This window comes from Malaclemys terrapin, chromosome 2 (genome assembly GCF_027887155.1).
Source record: "Malaclemys terrapin pileata isolate rMalTer1 chromosome 2, rMalTer1.hap1, whole genome shotgun sequence".
NCBI lineage: Eukaryota > Metazoa > Chordata > Testudines > Emydidae > Malaclemys > Malaclemys terrapin.
In genome coordinates, this window is record NC_071506.1 from 66,158,377 (window position 1) to 66,176,718 (window position 18,342).

The window sequence follows — 18,342 nt, forward strand, 5'->3', positions numbered from 1 at the left end:
AATAGTTTTTCAATACAAAAATGTGATAGACCATTTACAAAAATATGTAAAAAGACACAATCCCTGGCCCAAATAATTCACAATGTAAAAGCTGATGTGACACAAGTGACAGTTGTGCACACTCTCTTTTCCACCAAGTGTTCCATAACAGAAAGTAATTTTTTGCTCTACTCGTCACTAGTGAGACCTCAGCTGGAGTCCTGTGTCCTATTCTGGGTATTACACTTCAGGAAAGATGTGGACAAATTGGACAGTCCAGAGGGGAGAGAGAGAAAAAATGATAAAAGGTTTAGAAAACCTGACCTATGTGGAAAGGTTAAAAAACTGAGCATATTTAGTCTTGAGACGAGAATACTGAGGGGGGAACCTGATAATACAGTCTTCAGATATGTTAAGGGCTGTTTAAGGTAGTCACATCTCTATCCACATCTGTCAGGGAGGGAGAGCACACCCCCTCACTATAATGCCTCTGGAGCGACCCAGTTCAGGGAGGAATTAGCTGACAGTTAGTAGGCCCAAGCCTGCAGTCCGGGCCGGGCAGCAATTGAGTCTGAGAGCCCCGACCCTCTGCCACGGTGGGGCAGCCAACAGTTAATGGCTCTGGTCACTGGTCTGTAGTCAAGCAGAACAGCATTGAGTCTATAGGCCCCAGGACCTCAATCAGGATGGGTAACAAACAGCTAATGGCTCTGGACTGCAGTCAGGCTGCACTCTAGGGGGATAAGCTCTCTGCAGGGCAGACAGCAAAACTGTCTGGCATCCTAGCTTGGGTGGACGACAGACCAGTGCAGGCATCTTGGCCTAAAGGTGGGGAGGCTGCCATCCCCAGGGGTGGGGTAGTAGAGAAACACAGGCCCACCTGACTCCACTGCGTCCCAGGCCAGGGCCCGAACAGTGGTGGAATGGTCTGCCACCAGTCAGCAGTGAATCCGGCCGCAACATGCATCAGTCAGTAATGCAGCCAAATCCTATTCAGCTTCCCTGGGCTTCTTCCTACACTTCCATTCAGAGGGTACGTGGGTTCTGGGGTCATCACTAGGATAAATGGCTAGTGGCAGCCCCAACAGCTCCTCCGTGTCCCGGTGCCTGGTAGTTCCAGCAGTCCCTCCAGGTCTCGGACGCTGTAGCAGCCTCTGTCAGACCTGAGCTCCAGCAGCAGGAAAGGGGAAATGTCCTGCTCCTCCAGCAGCTCTCCTCTAAGTGAGCTGGAGGGCCTGCCTTTTATATTTCTGGTTCCTGTCCCGCCCCTCTGCTTCCAGCAGGGTGGTCACAGGTGTCACAGCTCTGGTCACCAGGGGACGGTCGCGGGTCTCTCCCCATCTGTCAGGGAGGGAGGCCATGCCTCTTCACTACAGGCTGTTATAAAGAGGATTGTTCACCAAACGAAACATAGGAGCCAGCACCTATGTATCAGTATTACCAGTCTGGGAGCCTTGGAGAGAATTCCCTATGGTTGTCCAGATGGTTGAAACAGCTCTAAGCCGTGTAGTTGAAGCCACAGAACCTGAAACAGAAAGGGAAGGTGGAGGCCTTTGGCACCACTCAGCTCTAGAAGGACTTCCCCACAATCCTTTAAATAGTTATGTTCTTCCAGTTCACAGCAATTCAAGGGATTGGAGGTCCAGGACATCCACCCTGCCAGGGGTAGTGTCAAAGCCCCAGCAGAGGGGGAGAAGACCTCTAGGTGCTGCTAACCTCCAATCCCTCTCAAGACATTTCTGCCTTATTTCTCTTTTGTGTAGCACTTTGCAAGGAGAACTGTACTAATTAAAGCCCTGAAGAAAACCAGGCTACGAAAGTGTCCCAACAGCTTGAAGGGGTTGGGTATGGGAAAAGATAAATTAATGTCTACTGAACACATTACAGATTTAAGATACCCATTGTTTGGGTTTTGTGGCATAAGTGCAACTGAAAGTTTCTGATGTTATACAGGGTGGGAGAGGACACAAAATTTATTCTGTAAAGGCACAAGGCTGTCTGTAGACCATTTAAACGGACTTTTTATCATTTACTCTATTACATTTTATTTCAAATTGAGTACAAGTACATACATAATAGGTGTTTGTGCATTATTAAAATTCTGGTTGGACTGGGACTTATCATAAAAATCTATCAAACCATGCTTCATCCACTATCAGGGCAGTCACACCATCTTAGACTTCGGTTTAATTTCAGATAATAGCAACATCTCCACTATATGCACATGAGAGATGGATACAAATATTGCTGTGATTATTGAGCGTTAATCTTACTTTGCTGATATACGTTTGCATTTCAGGTACTGTATACCTACAGCTTTGGCAAATGCACAATCTTCCTCAATACCTCCTACCGCCAAAACCCCCCAAACTTACTATTGACATGTGACAGCTGTTTGAGACAAAGCTTGCTGGTCAGACTAATCCAAAACATCATTGGTCATAAATCTACTCAGAAGAAATGTCATCATTCTCCACTTGAGATAACATAATTGATATAACCTTGTAAAGGACTCTTTATAACTATCTTGTGAAAATTTACGCTTCAATACTCTACAAGAATTTTAATGTTATTTCTCTATCTTTAGGGCCGCAAGACCAAAAATAAATAAATAAAAAAAGAAGAGTGAGATATTTCTCTATTTCTAAGTGTATTTAAAAGGAAGCTTCCTTTGATAAGATTTTAGAACATTCTAGCTCTCATCCCTTTATAGGAACAATTTGGGTACAGGGATAATCCTTAACAGGATTCTTAAGAAAAAATGTTCTCCAGTAACACAAGCTCACTCCATCCACCAAATTGAATCATGATCTTCAGTAAGACCAGTAATTTTCTTTTGCCTTCCAGTAACCGTCTTAATTATGGAGCATTAATCTTACTTTGCTGATATATGTTTGCATTCCAGGTACTGTATACCTACAGTTTTAATTCCAGCCAGTTCCCAAAGAATACAATGGTTTATGGGCTGAAGATCATCTTCTTTCCTTAGTCCCTGATATATCCTCAGAAAAGTCACCTTTGTTCCCCCACTATGTCTGCCTTCCACTATTATTTGTGCAAACTTCAACTGACTTCTATAGCTGAGATCAAACGAATTAGTGGTCAGATAATTTCATAGTCCTGTTATTACTACGTATAAATGACAGTATAAGAAGATTACTACAGTGATACTTAGCACTTATATAGTAACCTGGCATGAGGAATCCGATGGTGGCATGGAACTGGCATAGTTAGCTCTATGCCACAACCCGTCTATTAACACAGGAGTAAGAAAAGTATCAGGGGAGGAAAAGATGTGGTCTGCTGTCTGATAAATAGAGCGGCTTGGAAATTTCCTGTCAAAATGTTTAAACAGAAAATGTTTCTGCAAAAAAAAAAAAAAAAATCAAAATTTTCCATGGGAAGATATCAATTTTGCAAAAAAAATTAATGTGCCATTGGTTAAGTTGAAATGAAATATTTAGTTTCCAAATAATTTCATTTTGGGTCAGTCAACTCAAATGAAACATTACGTGTTGGACCAGTTTGATATTAATATGCCTTCTCCTAAGTTGCTGTGACACCTCATAGAAACTGGAATTCAGGTGCCTTATACCCCTGTTGTTCTCCCTTATGGGTCAGACTTGTAGCCAAACTTAATCTCCCATGATGCACCAGAGTCTCCCCGCTGACTGAGCTGCTACCGTGTATCACAGTAACCCCACAATCATGTTGCATTATGGAAGATGCAGTTTGGCTGGGAAGCCTGGCCCATAGGAGGCCATGAGGCACCCAAACCACAACTCCTATGAAGTAATTTGGCTGCTCAAGTAGATGCATTGTTAACGTTGAACCAACCTGCGACAAAATTTTCAGATTCAGGAATGTTGCAACATTTCATTTTGCTGAAAAAGGTCCAAGTAGAAGTTTTGAAACTTTTCATTTCCATACTGAAATTTTTCAGAACTTCTTGTTTATAGAGTGCTCGATATTTTGTCATGATTCAGAATAAAAAAAGTAGTAAATAAATACCAGGATTTCCCAGGAGACAGAAATTCTGATTTTTGATCAGTTCTACTGAAAAAACCCAGATGCACTGTGGTCTTGGAGCCACTCTAAATTACGCTGAGCCAAAGTGAAGTATATATCCCCTTAGCAGCCATAGCCACTGGGGCAGTGCAGAAGTAGCAAAAAGACACCTTTCACTTCAAGCCCTTCCCAATTCAGCAGCACCGAGTGGAAGTCTGTTGCATCTGACGATCTGGGCTTATATGTTTAGAATAGAACTGGGCAAAATAGTCATCAATTTTTTCTCCCAATTAATATTTGCTTATATTATGGTTTGAAAAACTCTGCAAAATTGGATGAATTCTGAAAAAAAATAATATATTTTTCTCCATCAGAGTTTCATGTAACAGATGTTCCACAATTTAGATATTTTTTGCACGTAATGGGCCACTTTCACTCAAAAATGCGCATTAAATTTTAAAGAAGCTGGTAGAGGAAGAACCTCCTCAGAGGGAAGAGAAAAAGGCTGGGGGATATCACGGTCTCAGACAAACCGGACAAATTTTTCACAAAAAATGCTCACTTTTTTGACCATCTCTGTTCTGAGTTCTAGTCTCATGTCTGCCAATGGCTGGCTAAATACTTTGCACTTACTAGATACAACACTTTCCAAACATGATGTAGTTCGGCATATATGTATCCTCATTTATAGCTGTGGAAACAAAAGTATAGAGAGGTTAAGTGACATATCCTGTGTCATACCTTGGTCTCCTTACTGCCAGGCAGGGCCGGCTCCAGCATTTCTGCTGCCCCAAGAAAAAAAAAAAAAAAAAAAAGCCACGATCGGCGGCGGCAGTTCAGCGGCAGGTCCTTCACTCCTAGAGGGAGTGAGGGACCTGCTGCCCCCGAATTGCCGCAGGTGCCACCCCTCTCCCTTGGCCGCCCCAAGCACCTGCTTGTTAAGCTGGTGCCTGGAGCCAGCCCTGCTGCCAGCCTTGTGCCAACGTGACATTGTCTCCCCAGGTAAGATGCTTAACCCTTCTATGTCTCAGTTTTAACCAGCTTGCTATAAGACAACCACTACAAAGACCATTTCAGTCATCAGATTAACTTTGATTAGAGTTCAGAATAACTGGATTTAGTCATTTGAGGGCTTCTGGGAATAGGATTGCTACAAAATAATAATTGCACGGAATAAGGTAAATTGGCCTGACTTGACCTAGATGCAACACGTACTAGGTTGTCACCAGTAAACACATTACAACAACAAAGCCAGTAGTGTCTAATTATGCCTCTCATTGAATTACTTTAACTTATTCTTTCCTCTGAAAGATGTTGACACCATGGAAAAAGCATGTCCTTTTCCCAAAAACTTTGATAACATTGTCATATTGTGCTTGTTTCCAGAGACCTGATCACATGCTCTATAAATGTTTATGCACATACACACATAATATTAAACTTCTATATGACATGTAATACTGCACATGGATCTGAAAGGTAACAATCTCTATACAGTTCAGATTCTACATTAAAAAAACAGTCTAATGAAAAAAATAGAGTAAGAATGACATTAAAAAGGGTTGTGCTTTAAAGGCTGAAACCTCAAACCATTTTTATCCAGTGAAGATTGCTATTACCTTATTCACTGTTGTGGTAGAATTTTTGCTTCCCACTGCCTGAGGTGAAGGAGAAGAATTCATTGTAACTGTTCTTTCTAAGTTTTCCAGGACCAACCGCAGGTAATAGGCAGCTGAGTCACGTGTTTCTTGAGAGAACAACCTGAATGGTGCTTAAAGAAAAAAAGAAAGTTACTTCAGAGGTTTTTACTTTTAAAGCTTCCACCTATAACAAACTACTGCATTGTGGCCCTTGATTCTGCTGATGTCCAGTGTAACTAGAAATGGGCCAACTTTGGAACATGGAATCACTTTAATTTTGTGGGGGTTAGATTCACAATCGCAGATGTTATCCTACCTCCACAATTTTGGTTATCAATAGGTTCCAAAACTGCAAGAGGTCTTGTTTCCTACTTCCAGGCTGGATGTGGCCAGAATCACGCAAATTATTCTTGCGCAATTACAGCCCCAAATGGTAAAAATCTCATGTGAACAACAGAACTGGGAAGTCCCTGCCATTGTGGTCTGGAATCCTACAAGAAATGTTTGTGAGACTTCAGCTATATTAATTTTAAGCCTGAGCCTGCATCTTAACCCTGGTTGGACCTTGAACCTAAAAGCCAAATCTTAGCCCCAATCTAATTCAGATCCAAAACCCACCTTCGTTGCCCACCTCTAATCCCTTTCATCTCTCATCCACCACCAAAATGCAAATTTACCTCTAGAATAGGAAATATCCAAAGCTTGCAGTATAGCCTTTTGTTAAAATGTATGTTTGATTGTCTGCTGTTGAAGCCTCAGTAAACAGATCTTATAATGCTCACCCTGGGATTTACAAACACCCACACAATTTCTAGCTGACCCTAGTGCAGTCCAAAAGCTTCATTTGGCTCCAGGAAAGATGCAGTATCTGCCAACTAGCTGCTAACACCCCCTATTTTAGGACACATGATAAGTATATGATAGTATGATTGACAGTAGAAGATTCCATATTGTAACTGAGCACAACAAATTTAACTAAGTTCTGAAGCATTCATTTAAAGAACTTAAGCTATAAATTTCAGCATAGGTTCTGAAGCCCTGAAAAAGCATATACCAGTTTCCATGCTTTTCAAATCTTAGTAACTGGTATATTGAATGTACAGAATTTTCCAGTTCTACCTCTCTTCATTCCAGGCTTTAAAATGGAATGAAATGCGAGAACAACATTTAAGGCCAGGTCTTTGAGCATGGTGCAACATCTTTGCAGACACTACCTACCTGGCCTAGTGACGATCACATAGACTGGCGTAGAATTGATGAAACAGCCTTAGTGGCACTGATGGATGATCTCTTTCTGTCTATGGATAGAGGACAAACATCCACTATCATCATCCTGGATGCCGCTGCACCATTCAACACTGTTGATCATTCTGTCTCATGTGGGAGAGGTGACAGGGGTACAGGGAAATGCACTAAAATGGTTTGAAGGGATGCACCCAACAAGTAGTGATAGGAAATTGCACCTCCAACACTAGTCCCCTCCTTACCCATGGGGATCCACAATGATTAATTCTCTCTCTGGTCCTTTTCAACATTTACATGCAGCCACTAGGTGAACTAGTCTAAAGACGTGGACTCAAGTGCCAGCAATATGCAGATGATACATAGCTCTACCTATCTTTCATCACATATGACCACTCCACTACTACCAAGATGGCCCTGTGCTTGGATGCGATCAGCTCATGAAGGAAGAACAGCTGACTGAATCTGAGCAAGGCAGAGATAATGCTGGTGGACCGAGGAAAGTATTTTGAAGGGTTTGCAGTCATGGTGTGATTGCCACTGCTTAAAGAGTCACATGCACAATTTTTCTATTGTTTTCCACCAGTGGAGATGTCTTGTGTACCTTCAGGGGGAAAATCCTATCTGACTCATTGGCAGCCAAGCAGTGATCTGCCACCAGAACCATTTTGCTCTCTAGTTGTATCTACAACAAGAATTTTAGGCACTTCTCCCATCATTGGTCTAGCACTGAGCAAGTTCACCAGGGCTAGCAAAAGTCGGAGTTAATGTAGACTGGCTACGGTATCCTTCAGTTTTGTACTTTTTTGAGCACTAGGCACCCTCTTACTGAATGAGTGGGGTGGGAAAGGAAGTTCCCTACACCCATTTCTCCTCAGCATATTCACATAATACAGGTTAGGGTTTGGCCCTTAGCTGGCACTTTAATCACTTGCTGGACAGTAGGTTCAATAATAAGGTGATTTCAATAGGATTTAGGCACTTTTGAATGTCCCAGTGAATGCCTAAATACCTTTAAAATCTGGCCCAGTGTCACCTCATTCATGAGCCTATTGTCCACCAACCCAGGAAACCCTGCTGTAATAGTTACTTTTCAACCATGTCCATTCAATCTCATCTCCTGGCAGGCATGTGAGAGAGTGAAATCCACTGTCACTATGCATCCATGCTAATAACAGAAGACAGCTTTCCAGTAGCAATCACAAACATTTTATTTAGCTTAGACTGTGTATTAGGAAGCACATACGGTAGCTGCAGAAAAAGGTTTGAAAACTGGCATGGTAGTAGATATGAGTAACAAATTGTGTGCATTTGTCAAAAATGCAGTTCTGTTTCCTTGGAAACAGACGCATATGTGTATGAAGCAGTCCATTTTGTGGGTTTGTGGTATTGTAATCAGGCACATACTGTGTGAGTTGTATGTGTGAGAGAGAATGCATATGAAGTTGTATGAACCAGTCTGTCTTGGCAGTAAGGAACAGAGTTTGGTTTCAGTACGTGTCACATGCTGAGTAAAATACAGCTAAAAGTATTTCTCTGACTGATTGTCTGAGAGCGCTTCACTATATGAAATTTTTTTCTGCAACAATTTACCATAAGTGCACTCAGAAGGAACTGTGGTTTGAAATGTAGGCCATGTACTCACTTCTCCAGTTCATATTTTATTTTGTTGTAGAACAGTGATGCTTTTATAATATTTGTCCAGAATCCCAATTCTGATAACTTTGCAGTTCTCTGAATAACCAAAGACACCAGTAAAATGACTCATTTTACCAATAGGGGAAATCTAAAATTGAACAGTAGCACGCCTAGACAGTGGAAAAGCACAAACCATAAAATAGGTAGGTACTGTACACATGCAAAACAGGAGTCACTCTCTTAATGAGCTACTTAAAATTTTGGGACATCACCACATCATCTGATTCAGGACCAGCACCCCAGAAGGCTCAGATAAAATAATATTCTGCGACTCTCCAGCTCCTGGGGGCCTTCAGACTTAACATTTGGTTTACAAATCTCCTTTGCTTCCAGTTATCCAACAAGATGGATCTAGCCTATGGATTCAACATTTGTTCAGGACTGTTCCTCCCTCTAAGGCTATAACACCTAAAAAGCTGTCATCAACCCTTATCACCAAATAGTCACTAACCTCAGAACTAGAAATACATTAGGATTTAATAAGGGCTAAAGGCAGTTTAAGAACATTTCTCTTGGCACAAAAGCTCACAACCCCTGGTGTCAAATATTTTTCCAGACACCATGCTAAAGAGTCTTTAAAAAAAAAAAAAAACCCAAAACTCTCTCCCCCTTTTTCCATTCGTTTTGGTCCATTGCTCACTATTTGGTATTTCACTCCTGTCAGCAGAAAGAGCTGGAGATTTTAGTAAAATTTAGATGTAAAGCATGAGGGGCTCATTAAAGGGTCTGAGGGGGAAAATCATTTTCTCCATAGGGATTCTGATGGGACACACTCTCCCTTTGCATGCCCCCTTGAGTCTGTATATAATGTCACTGGTATCTTCAGCTCCAGCACCTCCTGCAGGCTGCCTGCCTCTCACAGGGCCTTCCATGGCTTGGTCTTCTGGCCAAGTCACAAAATCCAAACCCCCTTCTGGAATAACTGAAAGATCCAAATGCAAATCCAAAAAATTAATCTCCAAACTAATAACTTCTTCTGCTTTGTTTCCTGGACCCCTTCTGCTGGCCCCTGCAAAGCTTCTCCTACACTGCTGCTTCCCCAGCAGGATTCCCCGACTGCCTCCCTTCCCCAGGGGATGTGGCACTTTATCTCCGGGGTCTCCCTATTTCCATTTACAGTCCTATCTCAGGACATCCCCTACAGTACATAACATAAGAACGGCCGTACTGGGTCAGACTAAAGGTCCATCCAGCCCAGTCTACCGACAGTGGCCAATGCCAGGTGTCCCAGAGGGAGTGAACCTAACAGGAAATGATCAAGTGATCTCTCTCCTGCCATCCATCTTCACCCTCTGACAAACAGAGGCTAGGGACACCATTCCTTACCCATCCTGTCTAATAGCCATTAATGGACTTAACCACCATGAATTTATCCAGTTCTCTTTTAAACGCTGTTATAGTCCTAGCCTTCACAACCTCCTCAGGTAAGGAGTTCCACAAGTGCGCTGTGTGAAGAAGAACTTCCTTTTATTTGTTTTAAACCTGATGCCTATTAAGTTCATTTGGTGACCCCTAGTTCTTGTATTATGGGAATAAGTAAATAACTTTTCCTTATCTACTTTCTCCACATCACTCATAATTTTATATACCTCTATCATATCCCCCTTAGTCTCCTCTTTTCCAAGCTGAAAAGTCCTAGCCTCTTTAATCTCGCCTCATATGGGAGGCTTTCCAAACCCCTAATCATTTTAATTGCCCTTCTCTGAACCTTTTCTAGTGCCAATATATCTTTTTTGAGATGAGGAGACCCCATCTGTACGCAGTATACAAGATGTGGGCGTATCATCGATTTAAATAAGGGCAATAATATATTCTCCATCTTATTCTCTATCCCCTTTTTAATGATTCCTAACATCCTGTTTGCTTTTTTGACCGCCTCTGCACACTGCGTGGCCATCTTCAGAGAACTATCCACGATGACGCCAAGTTCTTTTTCCTGATTTGTTGTAGCTAAATTAGCCCCCATCATATTGTATGTATAGTTGGGGTTATTTTTTCCAATGTGCATTACTTTACATTTATCCACATTAAATTTTGTTGCCCAATCACTTAGTTTTGTGAGATCTTTTTGAAGTTCTTCACAGTCTTAACTATCTTGAGCAGTTTAGTATCATCTGCAAACTTTGCCACCTCACTTTTTATCCCTTTCTCCAGATCATTTATGAATAGTATTGGTCCAAGGACTGACCCTTGGGGAACACCACTAGTTACCCCTCTCCAATTCTGAGAATTTACCATTAATTCCTACCCTTTGTTCCCTGTCTTTTAATCGGTTCTCAGTCTATGAAAGGACCTTCCTTTTTATCCCATCACAACCTAATTTACGTAAGAGCCTTTGGTGAGGGACCTTGTCAAAGGCTTTCTGGAAATCTAAGTATACTATGTCCACTGGATCCCCCGTGTCCACATGTTTGTTGACCCCTTCAAAGAACTCTAATAGATTAGTAAGACACGATTTCCCTTTACAGAAACCATGTTGACTTTTGCCCCAAAATTTATGTTCTTCTATGTGTCTGACAGTTTTATTCCTTACTATTATTTCAACTAATTTGCCCGGTACCGACGTTAGACTTCCCGGTCTGTAATTGCCGGGATCACCTCTAGAGCCCTTTTAAAATATTGGCATTACATTTGCTATCTTCCAGTTGTTGGGTACAGAAGCCAATTTAAAGGACAGGTTACAAACCCTAGTTAATAGTTCCGCAATTTCACATTTGAGTTCTTTCAGAACTCTTGGGTGAATGCCATCTGGTCCTGGTGACTTGTTAATGTTAAGTTTATCAATTAATTCCAAAACCTCCTCTAGTGACACTTCAATCTGTGACAGTTCCTCATATTTGTCACCTACAAAAGTCAGCTCAGGTTTGGGAATCTCCCTAACATCCTCAGCCGTGAAGACTAAACAAATTCTTTGCTTCAGTTTCTCCGCAATGACTTTATTGTCTTTAAGCGCTCCTTTTCTATCTCGATCGAGGGGCCCCTCTGGTTGTTTAGCAGGCTTCCTGTTTCTGATGTACTTAAAAAACATGTTGTTATTACCTTTGGAGTTTTTGGCTAGCCATTCTTCAAACTCCTCTTTGGCTTTTCTTATTATGTTTTTACACTTAATTTGGCAGTGTTTATGCTCCTTTCTATTTACCTCACTAGGATTTGACTTCCACTTTTTAAAGGAAGTCTTTTTATCTCTCACTGCTTCTTTTACATGGTTGTTAAGCCACGGTGGCTCTTTTTTAGTTCTTTTACTGTATTTCTTAATTTGGGGTATACATTTAAGTTGGGCCTCTATTCTGGTGTCTTTAAAAAGCACCCATGCAGCTTGCAGGGATTTCACTTTAGTCACTGTACCTTTTAATTTCTGTTTAACTAACCCCCTCATTTTTGCATAGTCCCCCTTTTAATTTGAAATTAAATGCCAGAGTATTGGGCTGTTGAGATGTCCTTCCCACCACAGGGATGTTAAACGTTATTATATTATGGTCACTATTTCCAAGCGGTCCTGTTATAGTTACCCCTTGGACCAGCTCCTGCACTCCACTCAGGACTAAATCTAGAGTTGCCTCTCCCCTTGTGGGTTCCCGTACCAGCTGCTCCAAGAAGCAGTCATTTAAAGTATCGAGAAATTTTGTCTCTGCATTTCGTCCTGAGGTGACATGTTCCCAGTCAATATGGGGATAATTGAAATCCCCCACTATTATTGAGTTTTTAATTTTGATAGCCTCTCTTATTTCCCTTAGCATTTCATCATCACTATCACTGTCCTGGTCAGGTGGTCGATAATAGATCCCTAATGTTATATTCTTATTAGAACATGTAATTACTATCCATAGAGATTCTATGGAACATGTGGATTTACTTAAGATTTTTACTTCATTTGATTCTACATTTTCTTTCACATATAGTGCCACTCCCTCCTCCCCCCCGCCCTATGACCTGTTCTGTCCTTCCGATATATTTTGTACCCTGGAATGATTGTGTCCCATTGATTGTCCTCAGTCCACCAGGTTTCTGTGATACTTATTATATCAATATCCCCTTTTATCACGAGGCACTCTAGTTCACCCATCTTATTATTTAGACTTCTAGCATTTGTGTACAAGCACTTTAAAAACTTGTCACTGTTTATTTGTCTGCCCTTTTCTGATATGTCTGATTCTTTATGTAAATGTTTCTCATCTGATCTGGCCCTTACATTATCCTCTTCCATCCTCTTTTCCCGACTAGAACCTAGAGAATCTCTATCAATAGACTCTCTTCTAAGAGAAGTCTCTGTCCGATCCACATGCTCCTCTGCAGCAGTTGGCTTCCCCCCCTCCATCTCCTAGTTTAAACAGTAGCCTAACCTGTTTCCTGTGAGTTTCTTCTACCCATTGTAGACCCTAACTCAGGATCCCCTCCACCCAGGAGCTTACTCCGCTCCCCGTGGATCTTCCTATCTCCTTCCCAGGAGCCAGACCAAACTGTAGGATCTTCCTATCTCCTTCCCAGGAGCCAGACCAGACCCCAGTTTCCTTGCTGGAACTTATTGATAGGCGCACCCAACTGTCTCCCTCAGAGCTAGATTTAGGGGCAGGCGATGCAGGTGACTGCCTGGGGTGCTGGATGTGGGGGGGCAGTGGGCTACAAATGCAGTAAAAAAATAAGGTATTCAAAAATTTAACCAATGGAGGGGGGAGGGCGTTGAAGATGCTCCTCACCTGGGGTGCCATTTGGTCTAGGGCCTGCCATGGTCTCCCTTCCCCAGGGATCCTGACAGTTCTCTTGGGGCTCTCAATGTCACCTCTAAGCACTTGTCTCTACCGCTCCACCTCCTATGGGTTCCTGCAGCAACTACAGGACTTCTCTAGAGTGAGAGCCCTCTTTCTTTCCCTCCTCCTTTCAAGCAACTCTTTATGCTGCTCTAGCAGCCTCTTTCTAGCTGAGTTGCTCCATTACTAATTAGCTAAAAGCCACCACCCGGAATACCTGATTGCTCCCAACTGTAGCCCACTGGTTTCTCATGGGCCAATTAGGTCCTAATTCTTCTGAAGGGTCATTGGCCCAATGACAAGGATAAAGAGAGCAAAAAAAAGAAAACTAATCTCACTTGCTGCTCTCTTTTTCATTAAGTTCCAGACTGAGGTGACTCCTTGGTATGTCAGACCAAGCCTGTCAACCAGTTTTTCACTGCCCCCTCCAAACCGAACCAATTTCTGTTCACATGATCATACCAGCGCACACAAGGCCATCCTGATGATTTTGGGGTAAGTCAATGAGAATTCTTTGGAGTACGGTCCAAATATAAATGACACACTTTATGTAAAGTGTCAGGAAGGGAAAAATCCAGCTGCAGAAGAGGACCCTAGATGCTGCTGGGCTGTGAGCATAGTTGCCAATAGTTAAAAAAAAATTACAAGGGACCTTTGTCGAAGCAAATAGGGGGTCTGGTGGACAATTAGCTCCCACTGTGAAATTTTAGCAGGATCCAATGCACATACAGTGCTTTAAACATTAACTGCTACATTATTACAGCTACCTTACCACCACCTGTATAGTGGGTATTATCCTCATATTACAGATGAGGAGCTAACTAGAAAGGTTAAGTAATTTAGGCCAGTGCCAGAGTTAGTATCAGGCCTGGAATTAGAATACAGTTCTGTACCTAGTCTACTGCTCTGGGTAAGCTCCCATGCTATTGAGATGCCCTTTTTTGTGGCCAGACTTCACGTTGGCTGCCCAGCTGATGACTGACCTGTAGGTAGCTACTTCTGAGAGAGTGTGTGACAGTCCATCAGTGGCAGCCTGGGAGGAACTGTCCTCACCATCCTAGACTGACCTGGGACTCTCAGGGATAAGGATCCATGACCATAGTTTTCACAGACCCCAAAAGCCAGTCTGTGAAGGAAAAACGGTATAAGCTGTCATCTTTAGAAAAATATTACTGACAACCTTTCAACTCAGCTTCATTCCCAAGGCTGTCCTCTCAAGGCAGGGAACTAGAAATGTGCTTAAAAATTAAAATGGAGATTCTCCTTTATATTGTTAGGTCCCTCAAATTAGTGGAAAATATTACCATAGACTGTGTGGGCCCCAAAGGCTGACTGTAGGCCAGACTGTATCATGCACTGAGTGAGTCTGTTGTGGATGGGGGCTGAAGTTGCAAGAAGCTTTTCTCTCCACAAGCGCCAGACACAATCTCACCGGTAAAATTAGGCTAGGCCCCACTGAATCGTTAGGCTTAAAGGGCTGGGACACCTCCACATTGTCTAGCAGTGCGGTCACCGGTGGTGGAAAGCAGCCCTTTCGCCCTCTAGAATGGTGTCTTAGCCACATTTTCTCTGGTCCCCTGGGAGCTCCAAGAGGCATTGTGCCTACTGGAGTTCTACTGAGCTGATGCACCTCCATACCCTCCCAACAAGGGGACATGTCTTAAAGTATATTGTTGTAATAATTGCACCTACAAATCCACCCTAATTGTGAGGTCAACTCTAAAAAAGTATCTGAAAGTTCATACAATGTCACAGTAACCTATAACAACAAAAGTTGATGGGAAAAGGTATGGTAGGGAGACAGAAAGACTGAATTAGTTCAAACAACAAGGCAGTATGATATAATTAGAAGGACTGTGTTAAGATAATGCCTGGTAAATAAGAAAAATGTAGAACAAGGAACCAGTCAATCAAAATTGGAATGTTGGATATTAGGTTTAATTGGTGGACAAAATAATGAGGGTGTTCCACCCATCATTCCCTTCTTGGGTCCTTAAAGAAAGACATTTTGGAGGGAAGATATGGAAGAACAGACAGTGGCTACTAGAGTGAACTTCACCATCCTGGCTGCCACTCCACTATCTCCTGGAACCCCAGACCTTCTTTGTTCTAATCATGAGAGATGTCCTGACCAGACCCAATCAGAAAAAGGAACCCAGATAACATCACCACTTCTACCGGTTCCAGCTGAATCCCCTGCACCACCTGGCATGAAAGGGGATTGGATTTTAACAACAGCAACAACAACATCAACTGCTTCGGCCCATGTCAACTAACATCTTCTCTTTCCCCTCAAAGAACAGTTATTGCCCTTTTTGATACCATCTCAGAGAGTGTCAAACAAGGAGGTTTTTCCTTCTAAAATGCTCTCCGGGGGAAGGGAACAAGACATGTGGTTAAAATAAGAGCCTTATTTAATATTTTACATTTCAAATGCTTTAACTGTTTGCCTTCCTTTCTTTACCTTTTATTAAAGGTTAAAAGGATTTTTAATGGGGTGTTTGCCCTGGTCCTAAGAAGGCTGTGGTCTCTGTATACCAAACCCCCAATCTCGTTTAACACTGTTTAATGATGGGCAGTGACTGGATTATGTTAACACCTTTGGCCCATATATTCCATCTAAGTTAATACAACACTTACTCCGTAAATGGCTGTGTGTTAATACTACTGTATGTGGGTCAAATTTTAAATATATACTATCTGTCACTGAGGATAGTGCAGTCAGGGAAAGCAAATAAAATTACTAAAAGGGGAAAGCAGAAGGAGCTTTCTACAACAATTCTGAGCAAAATGAGATGCATGAAGGATGTGTATGAAGAAAAACAAGCAAACAATCTTTTAGTTATGTATTTAGGTTCAGTGTTTAAAACGTCCCTATGTGCATCAACAAAGCGTGAAGATGATGCTAGTCTAGATCTAGACCTGCATGCCTCAGTGAATATATCCTGCCTTTGGAGCCCTTAGTGCACCTGTGTAACACAAAGTTTAGCCATACGTTCGGTCAGGCAATTTATTGCAGGAGAGTGTTTCTCCAAATGTTGTTCATGTACAGAGGCTGCCAGATCAGGATGAACTGTTTTCATAAGCGCTGTCAAAAAATGACATATTGTACCCTTGATCCACGTGCACAACCAACTGTTGCCAATGACATCTGTATGCATGAATTGAGGGAACAATATGTAACCATTCAGAGTATCAAGGTTATTACAGAATTCAGTAAGTCCCAAAGATGCACACAGCTTGGTCTATCCCTCCTTCCATCAGCAGGTGTCAGCGCAACAAAGGCCTAATCCACAGACTGCTGAAGTCAATGGAAAGACTCCCTTGTCTTCAAGGAGTTACGTAGGGAGTATTTTTTTAAACCAAAAAACATAGTTTAAAACAGACATTTAAAGGAAAGCTTAGTATTCTGCACAGGGTGAGTGACAACCTTCCTTTCTCACATAAAAAGATTTCAGTTACTTAAAAGAAACAAATTTCTTCTTGTGGTTCCTAAAGAGGCATTAGACTGAGACATGGTTAACAGTCCCTGACAACAGGTCACATGTTGCAAGAGGCACGGAAATGTCAAATTTAGCATTTGTTATTCAAATAAAAATTCAAAGTTCATACATGGAAGGAAAATTCAGAACACTGTGCTGGAGAGAACAAATGAAGCTTTCCTTGAAATCCTGTCAAAGTTTGTAATGTTGGACCAAAATCTGATTTACTCTTTATATAATATATATAATTATTTCTGACATCCAGATAAATATATTATTTCCACTCAAAACACAGGCATTACTGTTTCTTTCAGAAAGTATCAGTGCCAGCTGCACTACATTAATGAAAAAGTTTCCAAGGACGAATGCATATGCGGAGGCAGTAGAGGAAAAACAATAAAACATCAGATTTCATTTCAAGCTTCTCAGGGGCTATTAAACAGAAGTGAGAACTTGTTAATAAATATTCTGAAAACTAACTTTCTAGCGTGCTGGGAGTCAAAATGAATGTGGTGGACACACTCTGGTTCCCATTAGATGTCTATCCATTTCACCACAATCTGACAACAGCTAGCAGTCTTTTTTCAAGGGAACTCCAGCTCTGGGACCTGTGTAGGAGGTGGTGGTAGGCCATCATTGAGATGCACTGGCAGAGCTGTATGGGAAATCTGTCACAACACCTGCTCACAAAGACCTGATGCTGGGCAATGCTGAACATCTCCTGTGTGGTCCTGGAGGCCCTCAATTCCCAATGACATCATACTATTGAGAATTGAATAATAAAGACTCCAGGAATAGTGGGAAATTGAACTCAGGGCTCTGATTCACAAAACAGGTTTGTCCCTAGTTGACCAAACTTATGCATGATGGTAAAACATTCACCCAAAAACTATAAAAATAATACTAATACTTATTGTGTAAGGTGACATGGTTTCAAATCCTGTCTGGAATCACAGAATAAGAACACGCTTACCTGAATTCTGGGCTGCTAGCAGCATCTGTTTCAAACATGCATTTTCTTTCCGTAGTGTTTGATTTTCCTTTATCAATTTTTCAAGAACAGCAAATGGGTTTTCTTCCTCACTGCACTCCTCATCACCCTCCCCCATGTCTTCATCCTCTTCCAGCTGGAGCGCCTCCCATGACAGCTGAAAGCAATTGTCTTCCAAAGCAGATCTTTGTCTTAACTCTCCTGCCAGCTCTGACTTCACCGACACAGATGGCAAGCTGTAGATGGCATGGAATTGAGCAGGTGCTGTTGATACTAGACCAGCGGCCGTGGAAGGAAGGCTCTGAGTTGCACACATTTTTCTTCTTTTGCTGCTCAGGCAGACATCATCCTCAGCTGTTTTGCTGACTGGGAATGATTGGACATTGCAATCCATGTAAAGTGTTTTACTCATATTGCTGGCATTTTCTCTTTCTTCTTTCAGCAGGAGATCCAAGATATCATTCCCAGATATGCCTCTCTTTTCATCAATGAGTTTGCAAAAGATTTTTGCTTTTTCCTTACACTGAGTCAGACCTAGAGAAACAAAAGCACCATAT

At 41.9% G+C, this 18,342-nt stretch overlaps 1 protein-coding gene across 1 annotated transcript in view; it reads right to left on the reverse strand.

The window, feature by feature from the left end:
- The window catches only part of LOC128832678 (uncharacterized), an 87,285-nt gene that overhangs the window by 24,502 nt on the left and 44,441 nt on the right, over positions 1 to 18,342 (reverse strand). The window contains exons 2-3 of the mRNA XM_054020233.1: positions 17,768 to 18,319; positions 5,607 to 5,758 (exon numbers count right to left, since the gene is read on the reverse strand). Of these exons, the coding sequence (XP_053876208.1) occupies positions 5,607 to 5,758; positions 17,768 to 18,319 (704 nt within the window). The remainder of the gene's footprint in view (positions 1 to 5,606; positions 5,759 to 17,767; positions 18,320 to 18,342) is intronic.